The sequence below is a fragment of the Geotrypetes seraphini genome, chromosome 3 (genome assembly GCF_902459505.1).
Source record: "Geotrypetes seraphini chromosome 3, aGeoSer1.1, whole genome shotgun sequence".
NCBI lineage: Eukaryota > Metazoa > Chordata > Amphibia > Gymnophiona > Dermophiidae > Geotrypetes > Geotrypetes seraphini.
In genome coordinates, this window is record NC_047086.1 from 156,186,354 (window position 1) to 156,213,894 (window position 27,541).

The 27,541-nt window shown below is 43.8% G+C and overlaps 1 protein-coding gene across 1 annotated transcript in view; it reads left to right on the top strand.

The window, feature by feature from the left end:
* Positions 1-23,729, top strand: part of TXLNB (taxilin beta) — a 77,426-nt gene extending 53,697 nt beyond the window's left edge. Inside the window, exons 8-10 of the mRNA XM_033935495.1 lie at positions 5,682-5,774; positions 19,916-20,011; positions 22,716-23,729. Of these exons, the coding sequence (XP_033791386.1) occupies positions 5,682-5,774; positions 19,916-20,011; positions 22,716-23,657 (1,131 nt within the window). The 3' untranslated portion in view covers positions 23,658-23,729. The remainder of the gene's footprint in view (positions 1-5,681; positions 5,775-19,915; positions 20,012-22,715) is intronic.
* The last annotated feature ends 3,812 nt before the right edge of the window (positions 23,730-27,541 follow it).

A 27,541-nucleotide genomic window follows, 5' to 3' on the forward strand; every position in this document is an offset into this window, starting at 1 on the left:
GGAGAATTAGAGTACTGTATATAGTACTGAATGATGAGATAGTTATAAATAGGCATCTCAGAGACCTGGGAAGGAGGACAATCAATGGGACACTATTTTCCTGGATACAAATTATATCACAGTGATAGAATAGATCAAATTGGAGGGGGGGGGGGTTGCGCTATAGGCTCCTTTTACTAAGGTGTGCTAGCGTTTTTAGCGTGCGCTTCATTGCCTTGCGCACTAACCCCACGCTACATGCCAAGAACTAATGCCAGCTGAATGGTGGCGTAAGCGTCTAACGTGCACGGAAATGCAATGCGCGCTAAAACCACTAGTGCAGCTTAGTAAAAGGAGCCCTATATGTTAAAGAGGGAATTAAATCAAACAAAATAGACATTCTGCATGACACATATGGATAGAAATTTCATATGTGAAGGGAAGGAATATACAGGTAGGGTTATACTACCGTCCCCTGGGAGAGAATGAGTAGACAGATGAAGAAAAGTTTTCAGAGATTAGGAAAGCTGGCAAATTGAGCAGCAGTATAATGAGTGATTTCAACTACAAAAAATGAATGGAGAGAGTACGTATGATCACTAAACTAAACATTCATACTCTATCAAGCAATTTATAGAGAGCTCCCCTATTACAACCCTCCCTTTTAATCACCAGAACATCCACAGAGAAAACAAACGTAAAAAAAAAAAGTGGAGAAAAACAACAGTCATGCAATGCATGCCTTGGATGACAGCTTGGGAGTTCCAGGATAGCACTAGTTGCATGCTAATTGGCTATTTCTTACCTTAGCAGGACTGTGAATTTGCATGCATTGCTCGACTGTTGTTTTGTTGAGAGGGTGTTCCCTCTACAGCGTCGCCGTACATGAAGAAGGACACAGTACTACTCAAAATGGTCTAGAGAAGAACAACTAAAATGGTTAAGGGGCTGGAGGAGTTGCCGTACAGTGAGAGATTAGAGAAACTAGGCCTCCTCTCCCTTGAAAAGAGGAGACTGAGAGGGGACATGATCGAAACATTCAAGATACTGAAGAGAATAGACTTAATAGATAAAAACAGGTTGTTCACCCTCTCCAAGGAAGAGAAAACGAGAGGGCACTCTCTAAAGTTCAAAGGAGATAGATTCCGTACAAACATAAGGAAGTTCTTCTTCACCCAGAGAGTGGTGGAAAACTGGAACACTCTTCTGGAGTCTGTTGTAGGGGAAAACACCCTCCAGAGATTCAAGACAAAGTTAGACAAGTTCCTACTAAACTGGAATGTACGCAGGTGAGGCTGGACTCATTTAGAGCACTGGTCTTTGACCTAAGGGCCACCGTGTGAGCGGACTGCTGGGCACAATGGACCATTGGTCTGACCCAGCAGCGGCAATTCTTATGTTCTTATGTAACGTAGCTCCTTCGCCATATGGATTGTGCAGTAGAAAAGTGCTTTGCTTTGGTCTTAACAGAAGAAGATGTAAGAGGTCTACCTGAACCAAAAATGGTTTTCCAGCGTGATGAGGCAGAGGACTTGAAAGAAATCTCTAGCTATAGCCATTAGATGCAATCCCAATATTATTGGTTTTAACTTTAACAACACAGACGTAAGACTCTCTTTATATGCAGATGACCTATTATTATACACTTTGATACCTTCAATTCCCCTTACCTTCAATCCCCATATAATTAACTCCTTTTCCTCAATATCAGGTGGCAGCAGGAGGGATTGGGCTTCCTTCCTGCCGGGGCGTTGTTTTGAGGGTTCCAGCAGGAGGGAGTGAGAATCCCTCCTGCCACGGACAGTTTGGGGGGTTTGTGGGTGACAGTGGGAAGGAGTGGGCATCTTTCCTGCCGGCCGACTTGCAGTGGGGTTCCCTGCCGCAGCAATGACACTAATAGTCATCAAATAGCTAACATACAAGGAAATGAAATACCAGCAGACATGATCTGGAGCTCCTTTCAAGATTTAGAATGGAATAATTATATCAAACTATATAACAAATACTCTAAATATACTGCAGTCTGGACTCATGTTCCCCGGAAATTATGAAAGCGGCTCCTTTAGAATTTAAACTATCTTTGCTGAATTACGTACTTAGCCCATAACCTAAAAAATGGAAAGTTCCTCACTAATAATGGTCACATAATAATAACCCCAATTCCAAAAAATAGCAAAGAATCATCAGCACTGGTAACCAACTATAGACCAGTAGCATCCATTCCATGTATTGTAAAAATCATGGAAGGATTGGTACATACCCAACTGATGGAATATCTTGATCAGTTCTCTCTCTTAAATGAAACTCAATCTGATTTTAGACCTTTGTTCAGTACTGAGACTGTAATTGCGGCTATCTTAGATAATCTGCGTCTCTTGTTCAGTAAGGGCCTTAATGCCCTGATCATACAGTTTGATATGAGCTCTGCCTTTGACCTAGTTGACCATGGGAAAATGCTACAATGCCTAGATGCAATTGGTATTAGGGAAGAGGTGCTGGACTGGTTTTGAGACTTCCTTATGTCCCGTACCTATCAAGTACGTTTCAATTACGATCTCTCCGATACCTGGAGCAATCCATCTGGCATACTGCAAGGATCACCACTATCCCCATTGCTTTTCAATGTCTACATGTCCTCACTAGGTGCGCAATTGACCCAGCTGGGGATAAAATTATTCAGTTTTGCAGATGACTTTACGATCATCATTCCATTTACTAACTCTCTCTCGGAAATTATTCCCAAGGCATCAGAAGCACTAAATTTGATGGAGCAATGGATGACTGAATTCAAACTGAAACTTATTTCAGAAAAAACAAAAGTTTTTGTAGCTTCGCCACACCCGCTTGACATCAAAACATCGCTATGCATCAATAACCTTAGTTATCCTATTCAATCTACTATGAAGGTATTGGGTAAAACACTAGACCAGTGCTTAACCATGAAAGACCAGGTAGACACCTTAATCAGAAAGAGATTTTTCACGCTCTGGAAACTTCGATCCATTAGAGCATATTTTGATATGTCAGCATTTAGAATCATGGTACAATCCCTCATACTGAGTCAACTTGATTACTGTAACATTGCCTATTTCCCAATAGAATATGCGATGATTACAATTAGTTCAAAATTTAGCGGTCAAACTGATTTTCGGGCTGAAGAAATTTGATCATGTGACACCTTACTACCGACAGCTGCATTGGCTGCCAGTGGAGGCAGGCGTAAAGTTTAAGTTCACCTGTTTCTGCTTTAAAGTACTATACGGTCTAGCCCAGTGGTCTCAAACTCAAACCCTTTGCGGGGCCACATTTTGGATTTGTAGGTACTTGGAGGGCCGCAGAAAAATATAGTTAATGTCTTATTAAAGAAATGACAATTTTGCATGAGGTTAAACTCTTTATAGTTTATAAAACTTTCCTTTAACAGTTTTACCTTATGCAAAATTGTCATTTCTTTAATAAGACATTAACTATTTTTTTCTGCGGCCCTCCAAGCACTCTATTTTTTCTGCAGCACTCACATTTAAAGTTTAATATCTTTTCTTTCTCAAAACTGGCACATTTCTATTACTAAATTGAAAATAAAATCATTTTCCTACCTTTGTTTGGTAATTTTCATGAGTCTCTGATTGCACTTTCTTCTTCTGACTGTGCATCCAATATTTCTTCTCTTCTTTCAGCCTCCTGTAGGCTTCCTCTTCTCCAGACCTCATTCCCTCCACCAACTTTTTCTTTCTTTTTCTATGTCTGTCTTTCTCTGATTCCTTGTCCCATTTTTTGCTTTGTTTCTGGCTCCTTGTCCCCCCCCCTTCTTTCTTTTTTCCTTCTGGCTCCTTGTCCCCCCCCTTCTTTATTTTTTCCTTCTGGCTCCCTGCCCTCCCCCCTTCTTTCTTTCTTCCTTCCTGCCCTCCCCATGCCACCGCCGCCGGGGAATAGGCTGCTGCTGCTGCTGGCGCCATCGAGAACAGGCCGAGATCTCCACGGGGCCGACCAACTCTCTCTGCCCAACATCAATTCTAATGTCGGAAAGGACGTTCCGGGCAGACAGGCAGCGATTGGCTAGCCAGAACGTCCTCTCGACGTTAGAGTTGAGGTTGGGCGGCGAGAGAAGCAGGGAGATAAAAGAGCATGGTGCCGGCGGTGAGAAGGGAAGGGAAGCAGTTGGGCACCCCTGCTCTAGACGAGCCGCAAGCCTAGAAGAACAGGAAGAACAGTGGAGGGTGACCAGCTGTGCGGACCGCCCCCCCTTGGTATGCCACTGGAGCAGCAGCGTGTCTGGCCGGCTCATTCCATTCAAAGCCACGGGTAGCGGCTCCTTGCAAGATCCGCGCCTGCGTCTGAAGCCTCTCTGATGTTGTGATGTCAGAGAGGCTTCCGATGCAGGAGCGAATAGCGCAAGGAGCCGCCAACCCGCAGCTTTGAACGGAACGAACCGGCCAGACCCGCTGCTGCTCCAAAAGGAAGGAATTACCCAGTCCAGACCGTGGGCCGCAAATAAAACTTGGAGAGCCACATGTGGCCCGCGGGCCACGTGTTTGAGACCGCTGGTCTAGCGCCTAAATATATAACTGACCTTTTCTCCTTCTCAGCCAACAGACATAAGAGAAGTTCACATTTGAACTTCGTTTCCCCTCCAGTTAGAGGATGTAAACTCAAAAGACACCATCAACACCTTTTCTCACATCAGGCAGCATTATGGGGAAAAGATCTGGAACAATTGCTTACGCCTACTACTTATGGGGAATTCAGGAAACGCCTAAAAACATATCTGTTCCTGAAGTATCTAGGCAGCTGACCCGTACAACTCTTTCTCCTCAATAACTGATCCCTTGAGCTGTTAATCACTAGCTTCCACCATGTTAAGTTCAATCTATTTGTACCATCTTTTAATCTTTGTAAACCGCATAGAACTTCACGGTCCTGCAGTGTATAAACTGTTATTATTATTATTATCATGGCAGGGAGATTTCCTTGCTGCGATTAGTTTAGCAGCCATATCTATTTGAAATGTAGGCGCCTACCGCAGCCTTAGAGAGACACCTCAGGCCGCTTAAGCTTGCCTAAAGCCCTTCTGGTTGAAATCAAGCCCTTGCCCAGCCTTGAGCGAGCTTAAGCATCCCTAGGTGCCTCCCTGTTCCCATGACAGATGCCTACAGTGTATGTGGCCTGCCTTGGGTTTTTGGGTTTTGTTTTTTGTTTTTTTAGAAAACATGCATCCCAATTGGCTGTTTAGACAGGCCTACCACTGCCTACAATCGCGACACTGTTTATAGAATTTGGCCCTTTGTGACTAATCTGTTGAAAATGCTCTTATTTTCACATGTATATTCATATTTTCTTATTGAACATTTTTTTGAGAAAAAAGTGCCTGCAATGTTTTCACTTCTTCAATATTAAAATGGCCAAGTATGTCATTTTCTGTACTATGTAGAGCCTTATGTGTATTAGGAAGTCAATTAGACATTACTGAACTTTAAGGACCAGAGGGTTTTTTTTGTACATATGCAATAAAAACACAGTTTTTGCCTTGAAAGAGTGGCTTTGTGCAAAGATCACAGAACGTGCAGGTATGGAATTGAAAAAAAAAACATTGAACATCTGGATCTTTGGTTAGTAGTATATTTTTCCTAAAAATAGGAATGTTTTGTTCTAAAATAATAATAATAAACAAACCCTGATCTGATCTCTCATTCTGTCTATAATAGATTACATTGTACTCTGAAAGGTTTGAAGAATTCCAAAATTCATTGAAAAAAAGTAATGAAGTATTTACCTCCTTCAAGCAAGAAATGGATAAAGTGAGTATTCTTCAGTCTCTTTGGCCTGGGAAAGTTCAGAAGGCAGGAAGGCAGGGATAAAAATGAAAATGTAAATGGACTACAAGAAATGAGAGATCTGGCTCATACACAACCTAGCTTTCACTGTTTCTATAGCTCTGGGGAATGGAGGCCTTCAGTATTATACATTTTTATGCAATGCTATTATGCCCGAAAATCCTTAGATGCACAGAGTCTGCCGCTGCTTACATTTCCTGAGATTGTACACAATGATAGGCAATGCATCCATCCAGCTGTGTACTATGAAAATTGAAGATTTATAATTAGGGTTGCCATATGGCTACAGAAAAATGACATTGACAACAATGGAAGTAAAAGCCGTACGTCTCAATCCGTCCTTCTTTTTCTGGAGCCATATTTTAACCCTATTTATGATAGGCAGAATAAATTACCTGTTGGAATGAACGTCACCTGAACCCTATAGAAACAAAGGATCAACAAACAAGTATACATGAAATGGCACGTTCTGTTCATGAGGTCAGGGAAGAAATAGCACAATTACAAGGGATGTAAACAGTACAGAGTAAGACAAGCTTGTAGGTTTTCTGTATATGACCTAATAAAAGGAGTGAGTTTGACAAGTGACTTCCAGTAAAATTGTACAGTTGAAAATGCTAGTGACTCTATAAATGGATTAGAAAATCAATATTCTTATTAAGCCTTGGTTTTTTTTTTTTGGGGGGGCAATTCAATAAACTAACGCAGGGATAGGCAACCTATGGCACATGTGGTATGCCAAGAAGTTTTGTGTCAAAATTCAAAGGCACAACAAAATCTTTATCCTGAGAATTCTCAACAATAACCCCACTTTTCCCAAGATATTGAAACCCCAATCTTTAAGGAACAAAGTTTAGAATCACACACTTCAAACCACTCTTACCAAAACAAACTCAATTTAAAAAAAAAAAACTTCAGCGGTGTCATTCAAGGCTCAGCTATCCTCTCATTGCCAAGAGATTTACACACCATCCTCCTCATAAGTTTTGAAAGTTTTTTCTTTTTAACTCTAATAACTATAAATTAGTAATTTTAAATAAATTTTTATAATATTCAGTATAATTACTTCACTTTTAATTTAGAGAGCCACTCTCAATGGAAGAAAAAGCCTCAGGTTTTCTTAGGATAGAACATAAATGCTCAAACCTCCTCCACCAACATCATCGGCTAAAAGAATTTCCGGAGAGAATGTACAAATTAGAGTTAAATCTCTGGAAGTTTTTTTAGCCGATGATGTTGGTGGAGGAGGTTTGAGCATTTATGCTCTACCCTAAGAAAACCTGAGGATTTTTCTTCCATTGAGAGCAGCTTTCTAAATTAAAAGTGGAGTAATTATACTGAATATTATTTATGCCCACTTTCACCAAACGTTTCGCCAGATGACAGCGACTTTTTCAAGGACACTCCCTGCAACAGTAACAGAACATAGCTAAAAACAGCCCAAAGCAGTTATTCAATATGCAGTCCCAAAAATTTTAACTTCTTACCTCAAAATGCTGAATCAACTGAATGCCCCAAGGTTCCGGACATGCAGTCGACAGGCCACACCCCCTTCTTTTAACTTCTTTTTTACTGACGTCATTATCCCTCTCAAAACCCGACATGGAAGACCATTTTAAATAAGTGATAACCACTCAATTTCTTGATTTAACCCAGAGGGGGCCACTCTATTTAGAGAAAAAATAATCCAAAATTGTTCTTTAGAGTTTAAAATCTTTTCAAAGTTTTGTGTGGCACACATGGTCCATGCTGCTGGCGGGGATGCCCAAGCTCTGCCAACTGAAGATGTTTTCTACCTGAGCTCCCATGCTGTGCAAGTAGAAGCAAAGTCGGCAGTGTGCTTCCAGCTGCTGAGACAGAAACCCATGCATCCTCAGGGCATGAGCTGAGCATGTGCAAGGAGTGCTGGCATCAGCACCTCAAAGTGCATCACTGACTTCCCCGCTGCTCAGACTGCATGGGGTGAGGGTGGGGTCGGGCAGAGAACATCTTCAGCTGGTGGGGCTTGGGCATCCCCATCAGCCGAGATAATACAGTGTTCCTGCGGTCGGCGGTTCGCGGTCCCGGTCATTCACGGTATTTTCCAACCGCGAACCACCGACAAGGAGAGAGCAGCGGGAGACGCAGAAGAGAGCAGCCGGAGCGCGGGCGAGTGCAGGAAATCACTCGCTGTATGCTCCGAACGCCTCTTCCTGCACTAAGTCAGGCCTTATCCAATCCGAAGCTGCTTTGACACGCAGCTCCTGATTGGTAAGGCCCAACTTAGTGCAGGAAGAGGCGGTCGGAGCATACAGCGAGTGATTTCCTGCACTCGCTGGTGATCCAGCTGCTCTCTCCTTCCTCTCCCGCTGCCCTCTCCAGTCTCCCTCATGAAAAACCGTATTCGCGGTTTTTCAAGATTCGCAGGGGTTCCTGGAATGAAACCCCGCGAATACTGGGGAAGTACTGTAATGCGGTGGCTGCGGCAACGGTAGGAGGCGGCCAAGAAAGGAAGTGCATGATGGCATGTGATTGTTCATTGCAATTAAATCTGGATAAAAAGTGGCACTCAGTGCATAATGGACTACCAATCCTTGAGCTAATGTTTGAGCTAACGAACTAACATTTATAAGCACGAGTAGCATATATATGTATTTTGTGCACCCGTATGTGAATATATGCCAATGTGCCACCTTATTCTCTGAATACCTGCCTGTCTTAAACAGCACATAGGCCCTATTCTATAAAGACGCCGGCAATAAAAAAAACCCTGACATAAATAGAGAGCACTAAGGTTTTGACGCCTTCCAGCGTCTAAGTCCAATTTAGGTGCTGCTAGGTACGATTCTTTAAACAGCGCCTAATTCAAAATTGACAGCCGCTATGCCAGTGTATCGCAAACCATGTGCCACAGCACACTAGTGTGCCATGGTGAGATTCCAGGTGTGCCATGAGATGCCGGCGAGGAGGAAAGGCGCTGGCTAACTGCTTACAGGACGTGCCTCTCGCAGTGAGAGGCGCATCCTGTATGGAGTCAGCCGGCACGGGCGCCTCTCCTTCGCCAGCACCTCCCCACAGCATAGTAATAGCAGGTTCTGCGCATGCACAGACGTCAATGTGGTGATGTCACACATGCAGGTGATGTCGGCATGTCAACGGCAGCGCATTTCCGGATGCCCTCCAGCCGCGGCACTGGGTTTAGTGTGCCACATCTTGAGAAAGATTGCGGGACACTGAGCTATGTGCTGCATTGTTTGGCACCTGCGTTTTAGGCTCCATTTATAGAATCGGGACCACAATGTGTACTCGGGGACTGAGCATGGACATGACATAGGCAGGACTTTTACATACACAACTTTCAGAATACTGTAAGTTACATGAGTATCTGCCGCACGTAGGCACTCAGGGGCCAATTCTACACACGGCGCTTTAAGAGAAGCAGTGGCAGGTGCTGTACCACCACTTAAGTGACCCACATCCTTAAAACATACTTAACCGAAGCCTCTACTGGTGCCTATGATCGAAGTAAGCAAGGCCAAAGTCGGAAATGCTGTCAGGTGCGTCTAGATGTGATTCACGGGAAAGGTAGGTGCTGGAAACGTAGGCCTTCAAAACCCTGGTCCACATTTCCGGCGCCTACCTTTCATGCAAGTCGCGGTTCTGCAAACAGTGTCCTCATGGGAGTGACATGCAAATGGCGGCACTTTTGTAGGTGACTGCCGATAGCTGCACTGTTTGCAGAATCTGGCCCTCATCACCTAGCTGTCTAGCTAGTGTAAGAGCTTGTGTACCATTGTACACACTTGGACGTAAGCACGTGCAGAAGAGAAGATTCATAGAACTGAAGAATTTCACTTCCACCTCTTCCTTCTACCATCCGGGGCAAATGGCTGATGTTCTGTTGGGCTCAAAGGGAAACATTGAGAACTTGCGGGAGGAAACACGAGTGAAGCAGTGGTTAAAGCTACAGCCTCAGCACCCTGAGGTTGTGGGTTCAAACCCACACTGTTCCTTGTGACCCTGGGCAAGTCATTCAATCCCCCAATTGCCCCAGGTAGATTGTGAGCCCGCCGGGACAGAGAGGGAAAACTGCTTGAGTACCTGAATAAATGCATGTAAACCGTTCTGAGCTCCCTTGGGAGAACGGTATAGAAAATTGAATAAATTAAAAAAAAATACTTGCTTTCGCAATAAAAGTTAGATGCCATCATAGGTACTGGAATGAGTGCGGGAGCAGTTTTTGCGGAGGTTCAAATATGCAGGTCTCCCTCCATATAATTATTGATAGAACACTTGTGAATAACTGAAGTTGCGAAGACGAAACACACAAATATGGAGGGAGACCTGTACTCTGATTGTGAAGTCTCCAAGGGAGTGATCTGTCACAATCTTCTTCTCCATAACGGGAGCGAGTCTATAAAGTACTCCAAATATTAAGAACCAAAATGAAGGGCGCAAAGCACGAATTTTAGAACGGCATCTAAGTGCCCAGATTCCGTTACAGAATGCTAGCGTAAATTTATGCACTTGTACCATGTCTATGGCAGGCGTAAATGTGTGCAACTAAATGACACTATGTAGGCATAATTATAGGAGGTGCCCACCCATGTCCCGCCCTCATGTCTACCCCTGCATTTGCACACTATACAAGTTGTACGCTAAAATTCTAGAATACTTAGCGCCCAACTAGCAGATACCCATGAATCTGCAAAATTCATACATGTAAGTGCTATCATTCTATATGAGCATATAAATGTTGCTCACATTATACTGTAGAATGAAAGAGCAATGTCCATAATATTTGACTTCTGCACTGCTATAGCATCCATTTTCCATTTTGTGCATTCTTCATTCAGAAGTGTGAATGTGAACTCTACTCTGTTTATAGTTATTAAAATACTTAGCTATAAATAGAAGGATCAAAGCGGCTTTCCAAATAATCAATAAAATCAGAAATTGAAAAGAATTCCATTAAAATAGGAAAGGTCACCACATATCCATCCAGAGCAGCTAGAATCAACCATCGCATCCGCACTATGGGGCTCATTTTCAAAAGAGAAAAACATCCCCAAAATGGCATAAAGTGGCATCTGAACGTTTTTCTTGCTAAAACATTCAAATCACTATTTTTCAGAGCCCATATTTTAAACATTTTTCTAGACTGTTTGTCCCCTGTTCATCTAAATTCCAAGGGGTATGTTGAAGGCGTATTTTAGGCAGGCTTAGGACTTGGACATTTTGCAGTAATAATCAAATATTTAACAAAAAAGTCCAGGGCAAAATTTAGACGTTTGGTGCTAGACCTGTTTTTTAAAATGTGTAAGAGCCAAAATGGTGCCCAAACTGATCAGATGTCCACTGGAAGGATAAAGGCATGATCCCCCCTTATTCCCCCAGTGGTCACTGACCCCCCTCCCACCACCCACAAATGCCGGGTTTTGGAAAGTCCATCCAGGAGTCCGGACAGTCCTCTAAAATGTTTTTCACGGGAGCATTAATCTCCTTAAGAAACATAAAGCCATCCTTAGTTCTTCTTAACCAAACCCTCCCTTTCGGTCTTACCTTGATTGTTTTCTTTTCTTTTAGCATATGTAGTTCCTTCCCGCCTTTCCCTGTGTGTCTAGTCTGTCAAACCCCAAATTAAGCATATGTATTTTAAACATTGTATAACTTTTATTTTTGTAATTCACCTAGAAACCTAGGAATAGGCGATCATATCAAATTTTAATAAGACTAAACTTTTCCCGGACATCTGGTAACCCTACCATAAGCTCAAAAGCTGTCCTAAATTCACCTGCTTAGCTTATGCAGCCTGGGAACCACATATGCTTTTTAAAAATACCCCCCCCCCCTCCAGCATTCATACCTACAGGGCTGGTGCAACACAGTAAACACAACAGTGGGTTGTTGACATTTGGAGGGGGCACCAAAATCTGCTTATGAGCACCACAATGTTTCTTCTGTTGTGCCAGTGCTGTCTGCCCACATGTCCCTGATCTTTATATTTAAGCTGCATAAGGGAACTCTGGATTAAGCTTCATGAGACTGCTGCTGAAGGTCTTGGCAGCCATTTAGATAGTGGAGACAGCAGGGGCAGGAGTAAATGGAGACAGGAGTAAACCAGACACCCTTTTACACCCTGCTCCTGCACACTGCCTCTACCTGACTCCGTGCTGTTGCTAAGTCTCTCCCCACTTAGCAAACCGTTTCACACACGATCCAAACAAGCCCTGCCTCTCAGCTTAAAAGGCTCCCCAAGTTCCACCATGAAGCCTCCCTTCTGGCTCCTTTTCCTCCTTCTCTGCTCTTCTCTTAAGATCACCCTCTGTCTGATACCCCCTCCCCCAATCTACCAGACTCCCCAAATGTCACTATTACCAGCCCCGACCTCAAAATTCCCACGCTGATGCGCACCAGAAGTCACTCTCACAAACAAAAACCCCGCAAAGCCAACCTCGCCTCTTTAAAACCTGTGCCCCCCGCCAACCTTCCCAACCACGCCCCAGATTCTCTAACCCCAGTCCCGTTACTCTACTGCAACGCCAGATCCGTATGCAACAAGACCCAAATTGTGAAAGACCTTCTTGCGGATTCTGATCCTGGATTCTTCTGCATCATAGAGTCCTGGATCACCAAAGACGATCTCTTTACACAAAACGAGCTATGCCCCCAGGGCTACCAAGGCCTCTTTTCTCCTAGATTAAACCGAAAAGGAGGTGGCCTGGCACTCCTCTACAAATCTTTCTTTGATGTTCAGCTTCTCGAAAAAGGCAGTCATCGCTCACTTGAATACATGTTAGCCTCAGTCAACGATGAGCTCCATCTTCACCCACTGGGTATCTTATCATTATATCGCCCGCCCACCCCCTGGAGCAATTCCTCCGAGCTTGTTTACGAGACCATATCTAACGCGTTCCTTAAGTTCCAAAGACTCCTGATCATCGGTGATATCAACCTCCACCTCGATGACTCCACCAGCAAGGATGCATCTGATTTCAATAATTTCCTCACCTCCCTTGGCTTCTCTCCCCCCGCCTCCTCTCCAACCCACGACAGAGGCCACACACTAGACATCATCAGCTTCCTCGATCTCACGGATTACAAAACTTCGACCAATGACATCCGTTGGGACCACGTCCCCTGGTCCGACCACTTCTTAGGAACCTTCTCCCTCCCCATCTTCATGTCACACCTTGGAACCTCATCCCATACCTCTAAGTCCATTACTTTCGGCAAGAAAATTTCAAGTGATCAGTTCTGGTCCAAATTTCTCGACAATCTCTCATCCAAGCCTAAGCCTCCAGATTCTGTAACCAACTGGCACAACTGGATTACTCTCTCAGAATCCACCTACCACTCTCTCGCCCCGCCCTCCACCAAAACCATCACCTACTCCCGTAAGGCCCCCTGGTACCTCCCACACCACAGGGTACTAAAACAAAAATGTCGATCCCTGGAACGCATCTGGAAAAAATCTAAATCCCCCACAGACAAACAAATCTGGAGAGTCAACATTAAATTTTACAACAACGCACTCAAAAGCGCTAGGAAAAACTTTTATGGGGACAAGATCTCCAGATCAAACAACCAGAACAGCATGCTGTTCAATATCTGGCGCTCCCTAATCCCCAACACCAACCCTTCCTCACTCCCCTCCTCCCCATCAGCCGACCTACTAGCAAACTTCTTCAATGGAAAGGTCACCACCTTAAGAAGCTCCTTCCCTCCCGCAGTCTCCTACAATTCTCTAGTGTTCGCCACCCCCAATCCTACTCCAAATGTCATCACCCCTGTCCCAGTCAACAGATCCTGGACTGCCTTTGAGCTAGTATCCGAATCGCAGGTCCTCAAGCTCTGCCAGAAATTGAAATCCTGTAACTGCACCTTGGATCCATTTCCATCCTATCTATTTGAGAAAATACCCACACAGGCCATCTCATCACTCACCAAACTCATAAATTCTGCTCTACTATCGGGCCTCTTCTCACCTGAAATGGGACACATTGCATTGACCCCCCTACTGAAGAAAGCTGACCTAGATCCCTCCATCCCATCCAATTATCGCCCTATAGCGAACATCCCGCTCCTAACCAAACTGCTTGAGTCTATTGTCTCCTCCCAACTCTCAGCCTACCTGGAAAGATTCTCTATCCTCCTACCCTATCAATACGGCTTCAGACCTAACTTCAGTACTGAAACCCTCCTGGCCTCCCTAATCTCGAAGATCCAACAACTCCACTCTCACAAAAAATTTGCCGTTCTACTCCAATTCGACCTCTCTGCAGCCTTCGACGTTGTCCATCATGACATTCTAATCTTCCTACTCTCCGAGATAGGCATCAGCTCCACGGTCCTTGACTGGTTCTCGAATTTCTTACGTTCTCGCTCTTACATCGTCACCAAGAATGGTACCTCATCCTCCCCGTGGAAACCGACATGTGGAGTTCCACAAGGCTCCCCCCTATCCCCTATCCTCTTCAACATTTATATGTCCTCCCTGAACCTCCTCCACCTTTCCCCCCTAGAAATACTCTACACTTACGCTGACGATATCCTGATCCTCCTCGAGACCGACGCAAACCTCACCAATCTCGCAGCAAACATCTCTTCATGCATAACCAAACTTCAATCCTGGGCTCTTGCTGTACAAATGAAACTGAATGAGTCCAAAACCAAACTACTTTGGCTTGGCCCTAAACTTGATCATTTACCCACTTCCATCCCACTGCCCACAGGCTCCTCTCTACAACTAGAGTTCTCTAGCAAAGTTCTGGGCATCACCATAGATTCCTCGCTATCCTTCAACGACCACCTCAACTCCCTGATAAAAACATGCTTTCACAGCCTTCACATGCTGAGGAAAGTGAGGTCCTGCTTCCACCAAAAACACTTTGCCTTGCTCGTACAGTCCATCATCCTCTCCAGATTGGACTACTGCAATTCCATTTACCTTAGCTTAACAAAGGAAAGCCTCCACAGACTCCAACTAATCCAGAACACCGCGGCCAAACTTATCTTCTCAAAAAGCAAATTTGACCATGTCTCTCCGCTCCTGTCCAAGCTGCACTGGCTTCCTGTCATCTCCAGGGTCCATTTTAAATGTGCCTGCTTAACCTTCAAGATGCTCCACGGCATCCTTCCACCTCTTATTCCTCTATCCTGGAATTCCTCAAATCCATTCTCCACCAGATCCACGCAAAAATTAAAACTATCCTTCCCCTCCTCAAAGGGTATCTCCCTCGTCGATAAACTCGGGTCCTCCCTCCACTTCAGAATCGCTCAGCTCTGGAATAGTCTCCCTTCCCCTCTCCGCAACTTGAGCCCCCTTCTACCATTCCGTAAGCTTCTGAAGACTTGGCTCTTCTCCAAAACGTAACCCGTCCCCTCCCTATTACTATCACACCTAACCTCTTTCTTACTTACTTCTATAAATCCACTGGAGTTCCGTTGCTTCCCTAACCATGTAAACCATGTCGAGCTCCACCTGTGGAGATGATGCGGTATATAAACCCAAGATTTAGTTTAGTTTTAGTTTAAATGGGGATCACTCCAGCCCCAGTTAGTCCACTAGATCAGTGGTTCCAAACCCTGTCCTGGAGGACCACCAGGCCAATCGGGTTTTCAGGCTAGCCCTAATGAATATGCATGAGAGAGATTTGCATATAATGGAAGTAATAGGCATGCAAATCTGCTCCGTGCATATTCATTACGGGATTCAATCGGGAAAACCCGATTGGCCTGGTGGTCCTCCAGGACAGGGTTGGGAACCACTGCGCTAGACCACTAGGGTTTAAGGTAGACCTGGAAGAGAGGCTCACAAATGGGTTTAGGAAGGGAGCTTCATCTGGTCATGAGGGGAGGAAGTGGGTGCTGTTTGAGGGGGGGCAGGGCAGGGGCAGTTTTAGCTTCAGTTCTGACCAAAGCCAAATGGAGGAGTGTGTGGCGCAGTGGTTGGATCTACAGCCTCAGCACCCTGGGGTTGTGGGTTCAAACCCCGCGCTGCTCCTTGTGACCCTGGGCAAGTCACTCAGTCCTCCATAGCCCCAGGTACGTTAGATAGATTGTGAGCCCACCGGGACAGATAGGGAAAATGCTTGAGTACCTGATTGTAAAACTGCTTAGATAACCTTGATAAGCGGTATATCAAATCCTAATAAACTTGAAACTTGAACTTGGCAAATTTTTTCCACAGATTCAGTTTATCAGCCTCCAATCTCTCCAGGAATACCCAAGCACCTAAAGAACTATTCTTGCTATTAATCATTTCTATAACTCTTCTGGACATATGCAGCACTGTACATCAAAACATAGAAGAGAGAGTCTCTGCTCAGAAGAGCTTACAGTCTAGTCAAGACAGACAAATTGGACAAGAAGGTGCATCAGTACACATTGCTCAGATGGGGGAATTACAGAGGGAATGATAAGACAGATATTGGTGCTAGAAGGTGGGTTGGAGTTTGGAATTGAAAGCATCTTCAAAGAAGTGGGCTTTGAGTCTGGATTTGAATACTGCCAGAGACGGAGCTTGATGTAACATAGTAGATGATGGCAGATAAAGACCATCCAGTCTGCCCAATCTGATTCAATTTAAAGTTTTTTAATTTTTCCTTCTTAGTTATTTCTGGGCAAGAAAGTGCATGGGTTCCAACTGCCGAAATCTCCGTTAAAACCTACTCTAACCCATCTACACCCTCCCAGCCATTGAAGCCCTCTCCAGACCATCCTCCCCCAAACGGCCATACACAGACACAGACCGTGCAAGTCTGCCCAATACTGGCCTTAGTTCAATATTTAATATTATTTTCTGATTCTAGATCCTCTGTGTTCATCCCACGCTTCTTTGAACTCAGTCACCATTTTCTTCTCCAATACCTCTCTCAGGAGCGCATTCCAGGCATCCACCACCCTCTCCATAAAGTAGAATTTCCTAACATTGCTCTTGAATCTACCATCCCTCAACCTCAAATTATGTCCTCTGGTTTTACCATTTTCCTTTCTCTGGAAAAAATTTTGTTCTACGTTAATACCCTTCAAGTATTTGAACGTCTGAATCATATCTCCCCTGTCCCTCCTTTCTTCTAGGGTATACATATTCAGGGCTTCCAGTCTCTCCTCATACGTCTTCTGGCGCAAGCCTCCTATCATTTTCGTCGCCCTCCTCTGGACCGCTTCAAGTCTTCTTACGTCCTTCGCCAGATACGGTCTCCAAAACTGAACACAATACTCCAAGTGGGGCCTTACCAATGACCTGTACAGGGGCATCAACACCTTCTTCCTTCTACTGGCTACGCCTCTCTTTATACAGCCCAACATCCTTCTGGCAGCAGCCACCGCCTTGTCACACTGTTTTTTCGCCTTTAGATCTTCGAACACTATCACCCCAAGGTCCCTCTCCCCGTCCGTGCATATCAGCCTCTCACCTCCCAGCATATACGGTTACTTCCAATTATTAATCCCCAAATGCATTACTCTGCATTTCTTTGCATTGAATTTTAGTTGCCAGGCATTAGACCATTCCTCTAACTTTTGCAGATCCTTTTTCATATTTTCCACTCCCTCTTCGGTGTCTACTTTGTTACAAATCTTGGTATCATCTGCAAAAAGGCACAATTTTTCTTCTAACCCTTCAGCAATGTCACTCACAAACATATTGAACAGGATCGGCCCCAGCACCGAACCCTAAGGGACTCCATTACTCACCTTTCCTTCCTCCAAGCGACTTCCATTAACCACCACCCTCTGGCGTCTGCCCGACAGCCAGTTTCTAACCCAGTTCACCACTTTGGGTCCTAACTTCAGCCCTTCAAGTTTGTTCAACAGCCTCCTATGACTAACCGTATCAAAGGCTTTGCTGAAATCTAAGTAAATTACATCTAGCATATGTCCTCGATCCAGCTCTCTGGTCACCCTATCAAAAAATTCAATCAGGTTCGTTTGGCACGATTTACCTTTTGTAAAGCCATATTGCTTCAGATCCTATAACCTGAGTCAGGCAGTTTGTTCCGGGCATATGGAGTAGCAAAGTAGAAAAGACAGAGTCTAGAGTTTGGCTATGGAGGAAAAGGGTATAGACAAGCATGCTTGTTTAACCATTTTTGCTAGTCATGTCAGACTATATTAGCCATGCTTTGTAATACTATGTTTACTGTGCTCTGTTTTGCTGAACCATGCTATGTCTCACCAAACCATGTTTTTACCGTGCCTGGTTAACTTTGTTTTGTTATCTTTGTCATAGAATATTTGCTAAGCTATCTTTTACTACACTATGGGCTCCTTTTACAAAGGTGCGCTAGCATTTTTAACGCATGCACTGGATTAGTGTGCGCTAGCTGAAAATCTACTGCTAGCTCAAAAGGAGGCGGTAGTAGCAGCGCGTGGCAATTTAGCGCACACTATTCCGCACGTTAAGGCCCTAGCCCGGCTTTGTAAAAGGAGCCCTATATCTGAAAGTTTGGCACAGTGTTCAGAACTGCAGGTTGTAGGTTCAAACCCACACTGCTCCTTGTGACCCTGGGCAAGTCACATGATCCTCCCATTGTCCCAGATACATTAGATAAATTGTGTGTTCACTGGGACAGATAGAGAAAAATGCTTGAATTCCTTAATACATTCATGTAAAGTGTTCTGAGCTCCCCTGGGAGAATGGTATAGAAAATTGAATAAATAAAGATAAGAGAGACTTATCCTCCAATGAGCAGAGTGCCAAAGAGGGGGGGGGGTATGGGGAGAAGCACATATTATAGAATATCTTTGAATGTGTATAATGAACAAAATATATAAATCTATAAAATGTCAATAATTATTGTCAACGTATAACCTGGGAATACATCATTCTTACATTCAAAAGATTTTCAAAATATTTGCAGCATAATAGCCATGTCCTTTCTACTGAGGACGATATACCCCAGGAAACCTTAGGCATGTAATTCCATGTTTAGATACAAATTCTCCCATAAACTTATTTCATGACTGAAACAAAGAGGTGCATTTTCAAAACATGCATCTAAGTCCGATTTGGACGTATGGTGATAGATGTCCAAAGTCAGCAGTAAGAACCCACTATACCAGGGGTCTCAAAGTCCCTCCTTGAGGGCCGCAATCCAGTTGGGTTTTCAGGAATTCCCCAATGAATATGCATGAGATCTTTGTGCATGCACTGCTTTCAATGCATATTCATTGGAGAAATCCTGAAAACCCAACTGGATTGCGGCCCTCAAGGAGGGACTTTGAGATCCCTGCACTATATCCACCTGCCTACAACCCGAATAGCCCTTATGGCTGCAGGTGGCACCTAAATAGCAGTAGAGGAGGGTTTTGGGGGGGCTCACATTTTCCACCATAAATGTAGTGGTTAGAGTGGCTTATGGGACTTGCTACTTCTGTCTATGGTTCACAAGCCCACCCACCAGGCTACTTAAGACACCTGTATGCAGCTCTACTAGGCTTTCCTTTACCAGGTGCTGATGTTCTGGAGACAGGTATGTACATTTGTATTCTGATCTTTGTGGCTGCGAGGGGGTCCGTGAGGGAGTGTGGGGGTGTCTTACCTTGATGCACGCAGTGGTCATCTGATCAGTTTGGGTACCTTTGTGGCACTTAGACCCTTCTAAAACAGGTCTAGTTCCAAACATATAAGTTCTGTCCAGGATGTCTTGCAAAATGGTTGATTATCGCTGCAAGATGTCCATGTCTAACCTGCCCTTGAGACTGCCCAAAGCCCGCCCATAACATGCCTCCACCATGTCCATCTCATGCTCTAAACGTGTAGAGGTTGGAACATCTCACTAGTCGTACAGAAAGACTTTTTGATTATCGATATTTGGATGTCCTGGCAATTAGGTCAATTGCTGATTTAGGATGCTTTTTGGACATCTATGTTTTTTGATTATGAGCCCCATAGTTCCAGAAGTCATATAGGCTTTGGGGAAAAACTGACATCTTTGCTGGTTTTGAGAGCATTTGTAGAATCATCAAAGAGGCTATGTTATTGCATTGGTCTCAAAAGCTCATGTAAAGCATCTGTAGAAAATTTGCTTGCTGATTCAATAAAAACTATCACAACCTGCAAAAAGACTTCAGTTCATGAATTGAACTAATGTTTGGAATTTCTACTCCATATTCTGTAGATGACGAAGAAAATGAGGAAGCTGGAAAAGGAGACAATAACATGGAAGTCTAGATTTGAAAACTGTAATAAAGCTTTGTTGGATATGATTGAAGAGGTAAGACAATTATGGGTAACCTTTCTGGCACCTAAATGGAAAAGTTACTTGCATATTTGAAAGCCTGCAGATAATTTAATTATACAGTTTACCCACTGGATATAGTCATGACCTTTCTAAGTGGTGTACAATAAAAAACTGAAATATCACACCATCATATAAAATTTCACAAATAATACGACTATATGGTTAAAGCCCAGAAAAGGGCTATTATTATACAGAAATGTTTGAAAATCAGGTTGTTGCCATCTCTGGATCAGACCCTGGGTCCATCAAGTCCAGTGATCCACACATGCGGAGGCCCCGCCAGGTGTACCCTGGCATAGTTTTAGTCCCCAAGGGAGATGTGCATCTAATTTACCCTTACCCATATCACTCTTTGCCACTCTTAAGGAGATGTGCATCTAGTTTACCCTTAAATCCTAGAACGGTGGATTCTGCAACTACTTCCTCAGCCTAAAATCGGGACGCACTTTGCAGAATCCGGGCCCCTCCACGCTAAAACACCCCCCCACGCCTCCCCCCCCCCCACAACCTCCCCCACTAATCTTTAATCATTAGCTGGCCGGATGGTCTTGCTACTGTCCGACCCATCTCGTTGAAATAAGGCGGGCCCACCCCTTTCTGGCCCATCCCTGCTAAGCCTAAGGTCTGATTGGCACTGGTTTATGGCCCTTCACATCTCATTGCATAAAATAGGTTCTTTGCTAAAATAATGTGAGTTAGTGATAAAATAACCCATCTTAATGGTAGTCCACATTGATAACTATATCAGGGGTAGGGCACTCCAGTCCTCGAAAGCCATATTCCAGTCAGGTTTTCAGGATTTCCCCAATGAATATGCATTGAAAGCAGTGCTTTCAAATAGATCTCATGCATATTCATTAGGGAAATCCTGAAAACCCGACTGGAATACGGCTCTCAAGGACCGGAGTGCCCTACCCCTGCTAGATGAAATCTGAAAATTACCCCTACAGATTACAGTCTTCTGGTAAAGCTCTTTTAAGGACAGGTATGTGTAAAACAGCAATCCTAGCAAGTGTTAAATAATTCAACCGATTGTCAAAACAAGCTAAATTACTATACAGTAAGTCCCATTTTTATTATTTTATATTTTTGTTCTACAGAGGATTATTGTCTTATGTTTTTGAGCACCTCTTACTAAATTGACGCCCATCATTATAAACAAGGGTATACAAGATATGTTTCGTATCATTATTTGAGAAAACAAGAGGAGATGTAAACCTCACAGGGATATGAACACAAGATGTGCAAAAGGAGACACAGTCAATGACAGGAGATACAGACCCACATGGTCCATCCAGTCTGCCCAATGAGGTGGCCAGAGCCGCACAGCCACTTTGCATAGGCCCCAGTCAGCCATGCTTAAACACTGCTTGTTAAGTCTCCACCATGCCAACCATATATAGGGTTACCAGATGTCTGGATTTCCCCGGACATTTCCTCCTTATGAGGACATGTCCAATGGTCCGGATGGCATTTCAAAACCCGGTACTTTGTCCGGTTTTTGAAAAGCTTTCCTTTGCGCAGTAGAGCATCCACAAGTGTGCGTGACATCATTGCGACACATCCGTGCATGTACGGATATCCTGCCAAGAGCAGGCAGTGAGGGGCGTGGCTGGGGCAGGACCAAGGTGTGATTGGGGTGGGGCCAGAGTGTGACAGGGTGGGGATGGGTGGAAATGGGCGGGCTTGGGGGCGGATCTAGGGGGTCCGGATTTTCAAGATGGAAAATCTGGTAACCCTAACCATATAGGCAGCCAAACATGATGGAGATATGTAGTTATAACCAACTTTCAGCCATCGTGTTGTGGTTTTCTTCAGGGTGTGCTGTGAAGTATTGCTGACAGTATTTAACTTACCAGTCAAGATGTCTTCCCCTCTCACCTGTACAGCATCCTTACTCACAGCATGTGACAAAGTGATCTACAACACTGGAGTTCCCAAACTTCTACTATCCTTTGCCATTTGCGGGATCCAGACTGTAGAAGTCTGTCCAGCATCAACCTTAGCTCCCCTATGTTGCATTTGACAAATCTTTCATTTCATTTTAGATTTATGTCATGTTATTTTTCTGTATTTTTTTTTGTTTGTTTCATGTTATCACATACTTTAAGGATGCTCTATTTCTAGTTCATGTCCAAAAAGAAGCACCAAGAACTATAAATAACTTGAATTTATTAACCCCCCCCCCCCTTTAAGAAAACCGTGCAAGAGGGTTTTAGCGCCACTGGCATGCTGAATCCTCTGCGTTGCTCCAACAGTCATAGAGTTCCTAGGAGTGTCGGAGCAGTGCAGAGCATTCAGCAAGCTGACTGGCGCTAAAAACCTCTTGCACGGTTTTGTAAAAGGAAGGGTACATTTTGCACATAGCACAGGCCAGAATCCTTTTAGATACAGTTTTTGAGATATTAGAATCTAATCTAATCAGGATTTCTTAATCGCACTTTCCAGTACAGGTTCAAGGCAATTTACAAGATAAGAGGTCCATGCAGCATGATGGGCTAAAAACATAACTCAGTAATTTTACAGAATGGTAGTCATCTGCCAGCTTCGGATGGCCACGGAAAAAATGTGTCATTTAAGAGAATCCACATCATTAAAAAACATTGTACATCGCTGATGTACGAGTCCTCACATTAGTGAGCAGTTGTCATATAACACTCTCTGCTTTTTCTTACAGAAAGCCATGCGGGCTAAAGAGTACGAATGCTTTGCGGCAAAAATTCAGAGACTAGAGAAACTATGTCGGGCTTTACAGGAAGAGAGAATTGAACTGTACAAAAAAATTAGAGATGCAAAATTCAATGAAGGAAGGGGAGAGGATGAAATAAGAGAAGAAGAGGAGGTAGAGAAGGGCGTGGAAGTCTCACCAGAGAAAACTGGTTCAAGTACTGCTACTGACCAGGTCAGGTCAGAGCACTCCAATTTAGATGAGAAAATATTAAAGCATTTGACTGCATCCTTCATGGTGATGCATTACTTGGAGGGTACTGATGGTAGCAGCACAGAGTCAAGTAAACCTAAAGAAAATAATCTTCCCTCCCTCAAGGAGCTAGAGGTTCCCTCCCATGGGAGGCCAGAGCATAACTCTTCTAAAGATCCAGAGCATTTCTCCCTCAAAGAACTAGAACATCCTTCCCTTGGGGAACCATCACTTCCTTCTCTCATGAAGCCAGAACATCCCTCTCCAGTGGCTCTAAAACATCCCTCCCTCATGGAACTGGAACTTTCTTCTCTCATGAAACCAGAACATCCTTCTCCCATGGAACCAGAACATCTGTCCCTCAAGGAACTGGAACTTCCTTCTCTCATGAAGCTAGAACATCCCTCTCCTGCGGATCCAGAACATTCCTCCCTCAAGGAACTGGAGCGTCCTTCTCTTGTGAAGCCAGAACATCTCTCTCCCATGGACCCAGTACATCCCTCCCTCAAGGAACCGAAGCTTCCTTCTCTCTTGAAGCCAGAACATCCCTCTCCCATGGAGCCAGAGCATAGCTCTCAGTCAGTAGATTTGTCTGAGCAGCCCAGCCCTGTGTCTGTAAGTGAAGGATATGAAGGAGTCACCACGTCACCATTGCCCAAGCATCCAGAGACACATGGCGATATGGAAGCAGTAGATTAAATAACCCTGTATTGTTACTTGCACTTCATTAAAAAGTGGCTACTCTGGGAATTCATAAGACACAGATTTTAACAGAATGAATGCAATTCTTAATTGCTTTTTCAAAATGTATACAAAAAAATTGAATTGTTTATTTTCTGTGAGTTATTCAATTAAAAGATCTCCTAATTTACAAGATAAATCACTCACCAAAAGAAGGAACCAGGGTTTACATTAGTTTTTTTCAGAAAGACAGAAGCTTTTTCATAGCAGGATTCTGCAATGATTAAAAAACCTTTTTTATCGAGTCAACCTTTTTTTTTTTTTTTACTTTATTTAGGGCTCCTTTTACTAAGTTGCGATAGCGTTTTTAGCGCACACAGAATTGCCGCGCACGCTAAACCCGCGCTACATGGCTAGAACTAACCCCAGCTCAATGCTGGCATTAGCGTCTAACGCCCGCTAAAACCGCTATCGCAGCTTAGTAAAAGGAGCCCTTAGTTTTTAATGCCAACAAAAAGTACAATACAATTTACAAACAAATAATAATAATCAAATAAGCACTTATAAACAATCAGAATCTATACAAAAGATAAAAATTCCCTCCCCCATCCATCATTACCATCAGGAATAATACCAAAACAAAAGATATACCCCCCTCCTGTCCCCCCCTCCCTCCCCCCCCGGGATGTGTGGTGCAATACAACGGAAAATAAAGATAAAGATAAAGGGTAACTATAACAAATCTACAAAAGACATCAATGGACCCCAAACCAATCTGAATATCTTATTATGTCCCAACAAGTCAGAATTCATTTCCTCATACTTATAAGTTAAACATAAGCTCGCCCACCAGAAAGGAAAACTAACCCTTAAACCAGCAACAATATTAGAATTTCATTCTCTGCAATCAGTTTACTCAAAGTATACAGTCTACTACATCTATACCATAATGATACTGAATCATGTACAGTGTTTACCCTCATTTTCCTAAATCCCACGAAGTCCATTACCTCCTTTCAAACCATCTACCCGTCTGATTATTGAAGCTGCCTGGGTCTCACCACATCTGGGTAGGTAGAACCAACTTTTCAGCCATCATGTTGTGGTTTTCTTCAGGGTGTGCTGTGAAGTTTGCAGTTTGTTTTTATATGTAGTGGGTCCTGAAACCTGATTGGCTGAAGCTTGAGGTAACAGAGGCAGGAATATCTATTGACGGAAGCCTACAAAGAAGTCTTTCCAGCATCAATCTTAGCTCTCCCATGCTGCATTTGACAAACCTTTCATTTCATTTGTTTTATTCTGGATATATGTCATTTATGTCATGTCATTTTCCTATATATTTTTGTTTCATATTATCACATACTATAATTTTGTATTAGACATATTTAAGGATGCTCTATTTCCAAGCTGTACAGGGAGAATAGCTTTAAAATTCAAATTTGTAGTCTTTATAATATGCTTATTGTTCTGCAGTGGCTGTATGTCTTTCAGGTTTTTCCCCTTTATCTGTCCCCTCATGATGAAAAGCGACTTGAGCGCACGGTTCAACGGTTCCTCTGGATGGGAAAACGTGCTCGACTTTCCTATCGGAGGGCAGCCTCCCCTTGGTATAAGGGAGGCTTGGGGCTGTTGAATCTTCATTTCTTGACGATTGCTTGTGGAATGCGCCATATTAATGATCTTTTTTGGAGCACCTCCACGTTTACTAACACCTCTTTGGAACTTTCTTATTTTACAACTACTCACTTTCGTGCTTTTCTTCACTCTCCTTTGCTTTCTAAATGGGAGACTTCACCCAGTGCGCTGTTGCATTGCCCACTTCGGAGGGCCTGGCACTGGGTTTGTAAGTTTCATTCCCTCAGCTCTACTATCTCTCCCTTTTTACCGTTACGCTTTAATGCACACTTTCCTCCTGGGGTGGATAATGCTAGCTTTGTGCGTTGGGAAGCAAAGGGGATTCGTTTCTTGTTTCACCTGGTTGATGATGAGGGTCAGATAAAATTCTTTGACCTGCTCTGTAAGGAATTTGCTCTTCCTCCTACAGATGTCTATGCCTACCTCCAGATTTGCCATTACCTTTCCTCCTTGCCTGGTATCCATCTTTCGGCTTCCTGTTGGGAGTTGTTGACGGAGGCCTTTACCTTTGGTTCCCAACAGCCCGTACCTTTGAAATTTCACCATAGACATTTGAAAGACAAATCCTCTTTGCTTGATTGTCTCAGATTGCGGGATGCTTGGGCGGGTGATTTAAACATGGAATTATCTGAGGACGTAATCTTGAATGCCATAAAAAAGTTACCTTTGTATAGTAAATACGCTGTTTTTTGGGAACAACACTACAAACTGACTCTTCATTTGTATATCTCTCCTCGGAGAGCTTCTCTGGCGGGGCTTTGTCCGACTGCGGATTGCCGGTGCTGCGGTGCTCCTGATGCAGGTCTCGGCCACATGTTCTGGTCTTGTCCTTCCATACAAACCTTGTGGGATGCTATTTTTCTTTTTGTGGACAGTACCTGGAATATTAAAGTCCGGCGTTCAGTCCTGGTGTTGTTTGGAGCCTCCTTACACTTCCATCCCCGTCAACCTGGGGCCTCCACATTCCTCCGTTGGGCTGCTTTGATTGATATAAAGTGTATCATGATTAAGTGGATGGAGGCGGCTGCTCCTGATTATTCCCTCTGGCGTTGTCACATGATTACGCTTCTTTCATGGGAATGGAGAGGAGTCCAGGATATTTCTTCCTTATCTGGCCGGGCCTTCCAATGAATTTGGGAACCCTTTTGGACCACTATGTCACCGGTGGCACGTAGTCACCTTTTGAACTATTAGACCAATTGCTTTTTGTATCTTTGTTTTGTTTACTGTGCTTTTTGTTTGGTATCAGTGAGAGGGGAGGGAGATTGGGATGAGGGATGGGGTTGGAGGGGAGGGTTTGGTTGCTTCTGGGTGAACTTTAGAGCTGCCTTTATTATCATATGTACTTTTTTCTTTGGTTGTTTCTGGTGCTCAATAAAATATATTTGATGATAAAATTCAAATTTGTGACCAACAGACTCTCCTGCCAAAATTCAAATTCGTGACCAATGGACTTTCCTGCCTCACTCACCTCAAGCTCTAGCTAATCAGGTTTGAGGACCTACTATATATAAAGACAAACTGCAGACCTCACAGCACACCCTGAAGAAAGCCACAGTATGGTGGCTGAAACGTTGGCTCCACCTACCCATATGCAGCGAGACCCAGACAACTGCAACAATCATGACGCCAGCCGTGGAAGCCTACAAGAACGTCTACCCTTCTTTCACATCCATTCTTCAGTTCCTAAAGCAGTTCAACACATGAAGGTGGTAAATACTTGACATATAATGAAGGGATACTAAAATGGCCCATCTTTGATATGATAATTTTTCAAACATTAAATACTGTTTCACATTATGGGAGTCTTTCACTAAAATGCATTAAGCACTTAGCAGTTAATGTACGCTAATTCACACACGATCACCCAAGTGTACCAACTGTTACCACAGAGAGTTCGCATTTTGGATGCTCTAACCCGGTGCAAGAGCTTTTGTGTTAAGAGATGGGAACTAGACAGGGCATGAGCAGAGAATGGATATGGATAGCAGTTAGCGTATCCTCATTAGGAGCAGCTAAATGCAGCTGTGCTAACTGTGGCCCGGTTCTACGTGTGCTAATGCAAATGTCTGTGCATTAATTGCACAGAACATGATGGGCTTACTCCTAACAATTAGCATTTGGCCTTTACATCTAATGCACACATTTTGCTGTTAGGGTGTTTTAAGTGCAAAAAGTCTCCCTATGTTCCCAAATTTCATATTTAGGTGCACACCTTTTCCTCTCTAACCTTCCATATCATCACTCTTCTTAGCCAGCCCCTCTAT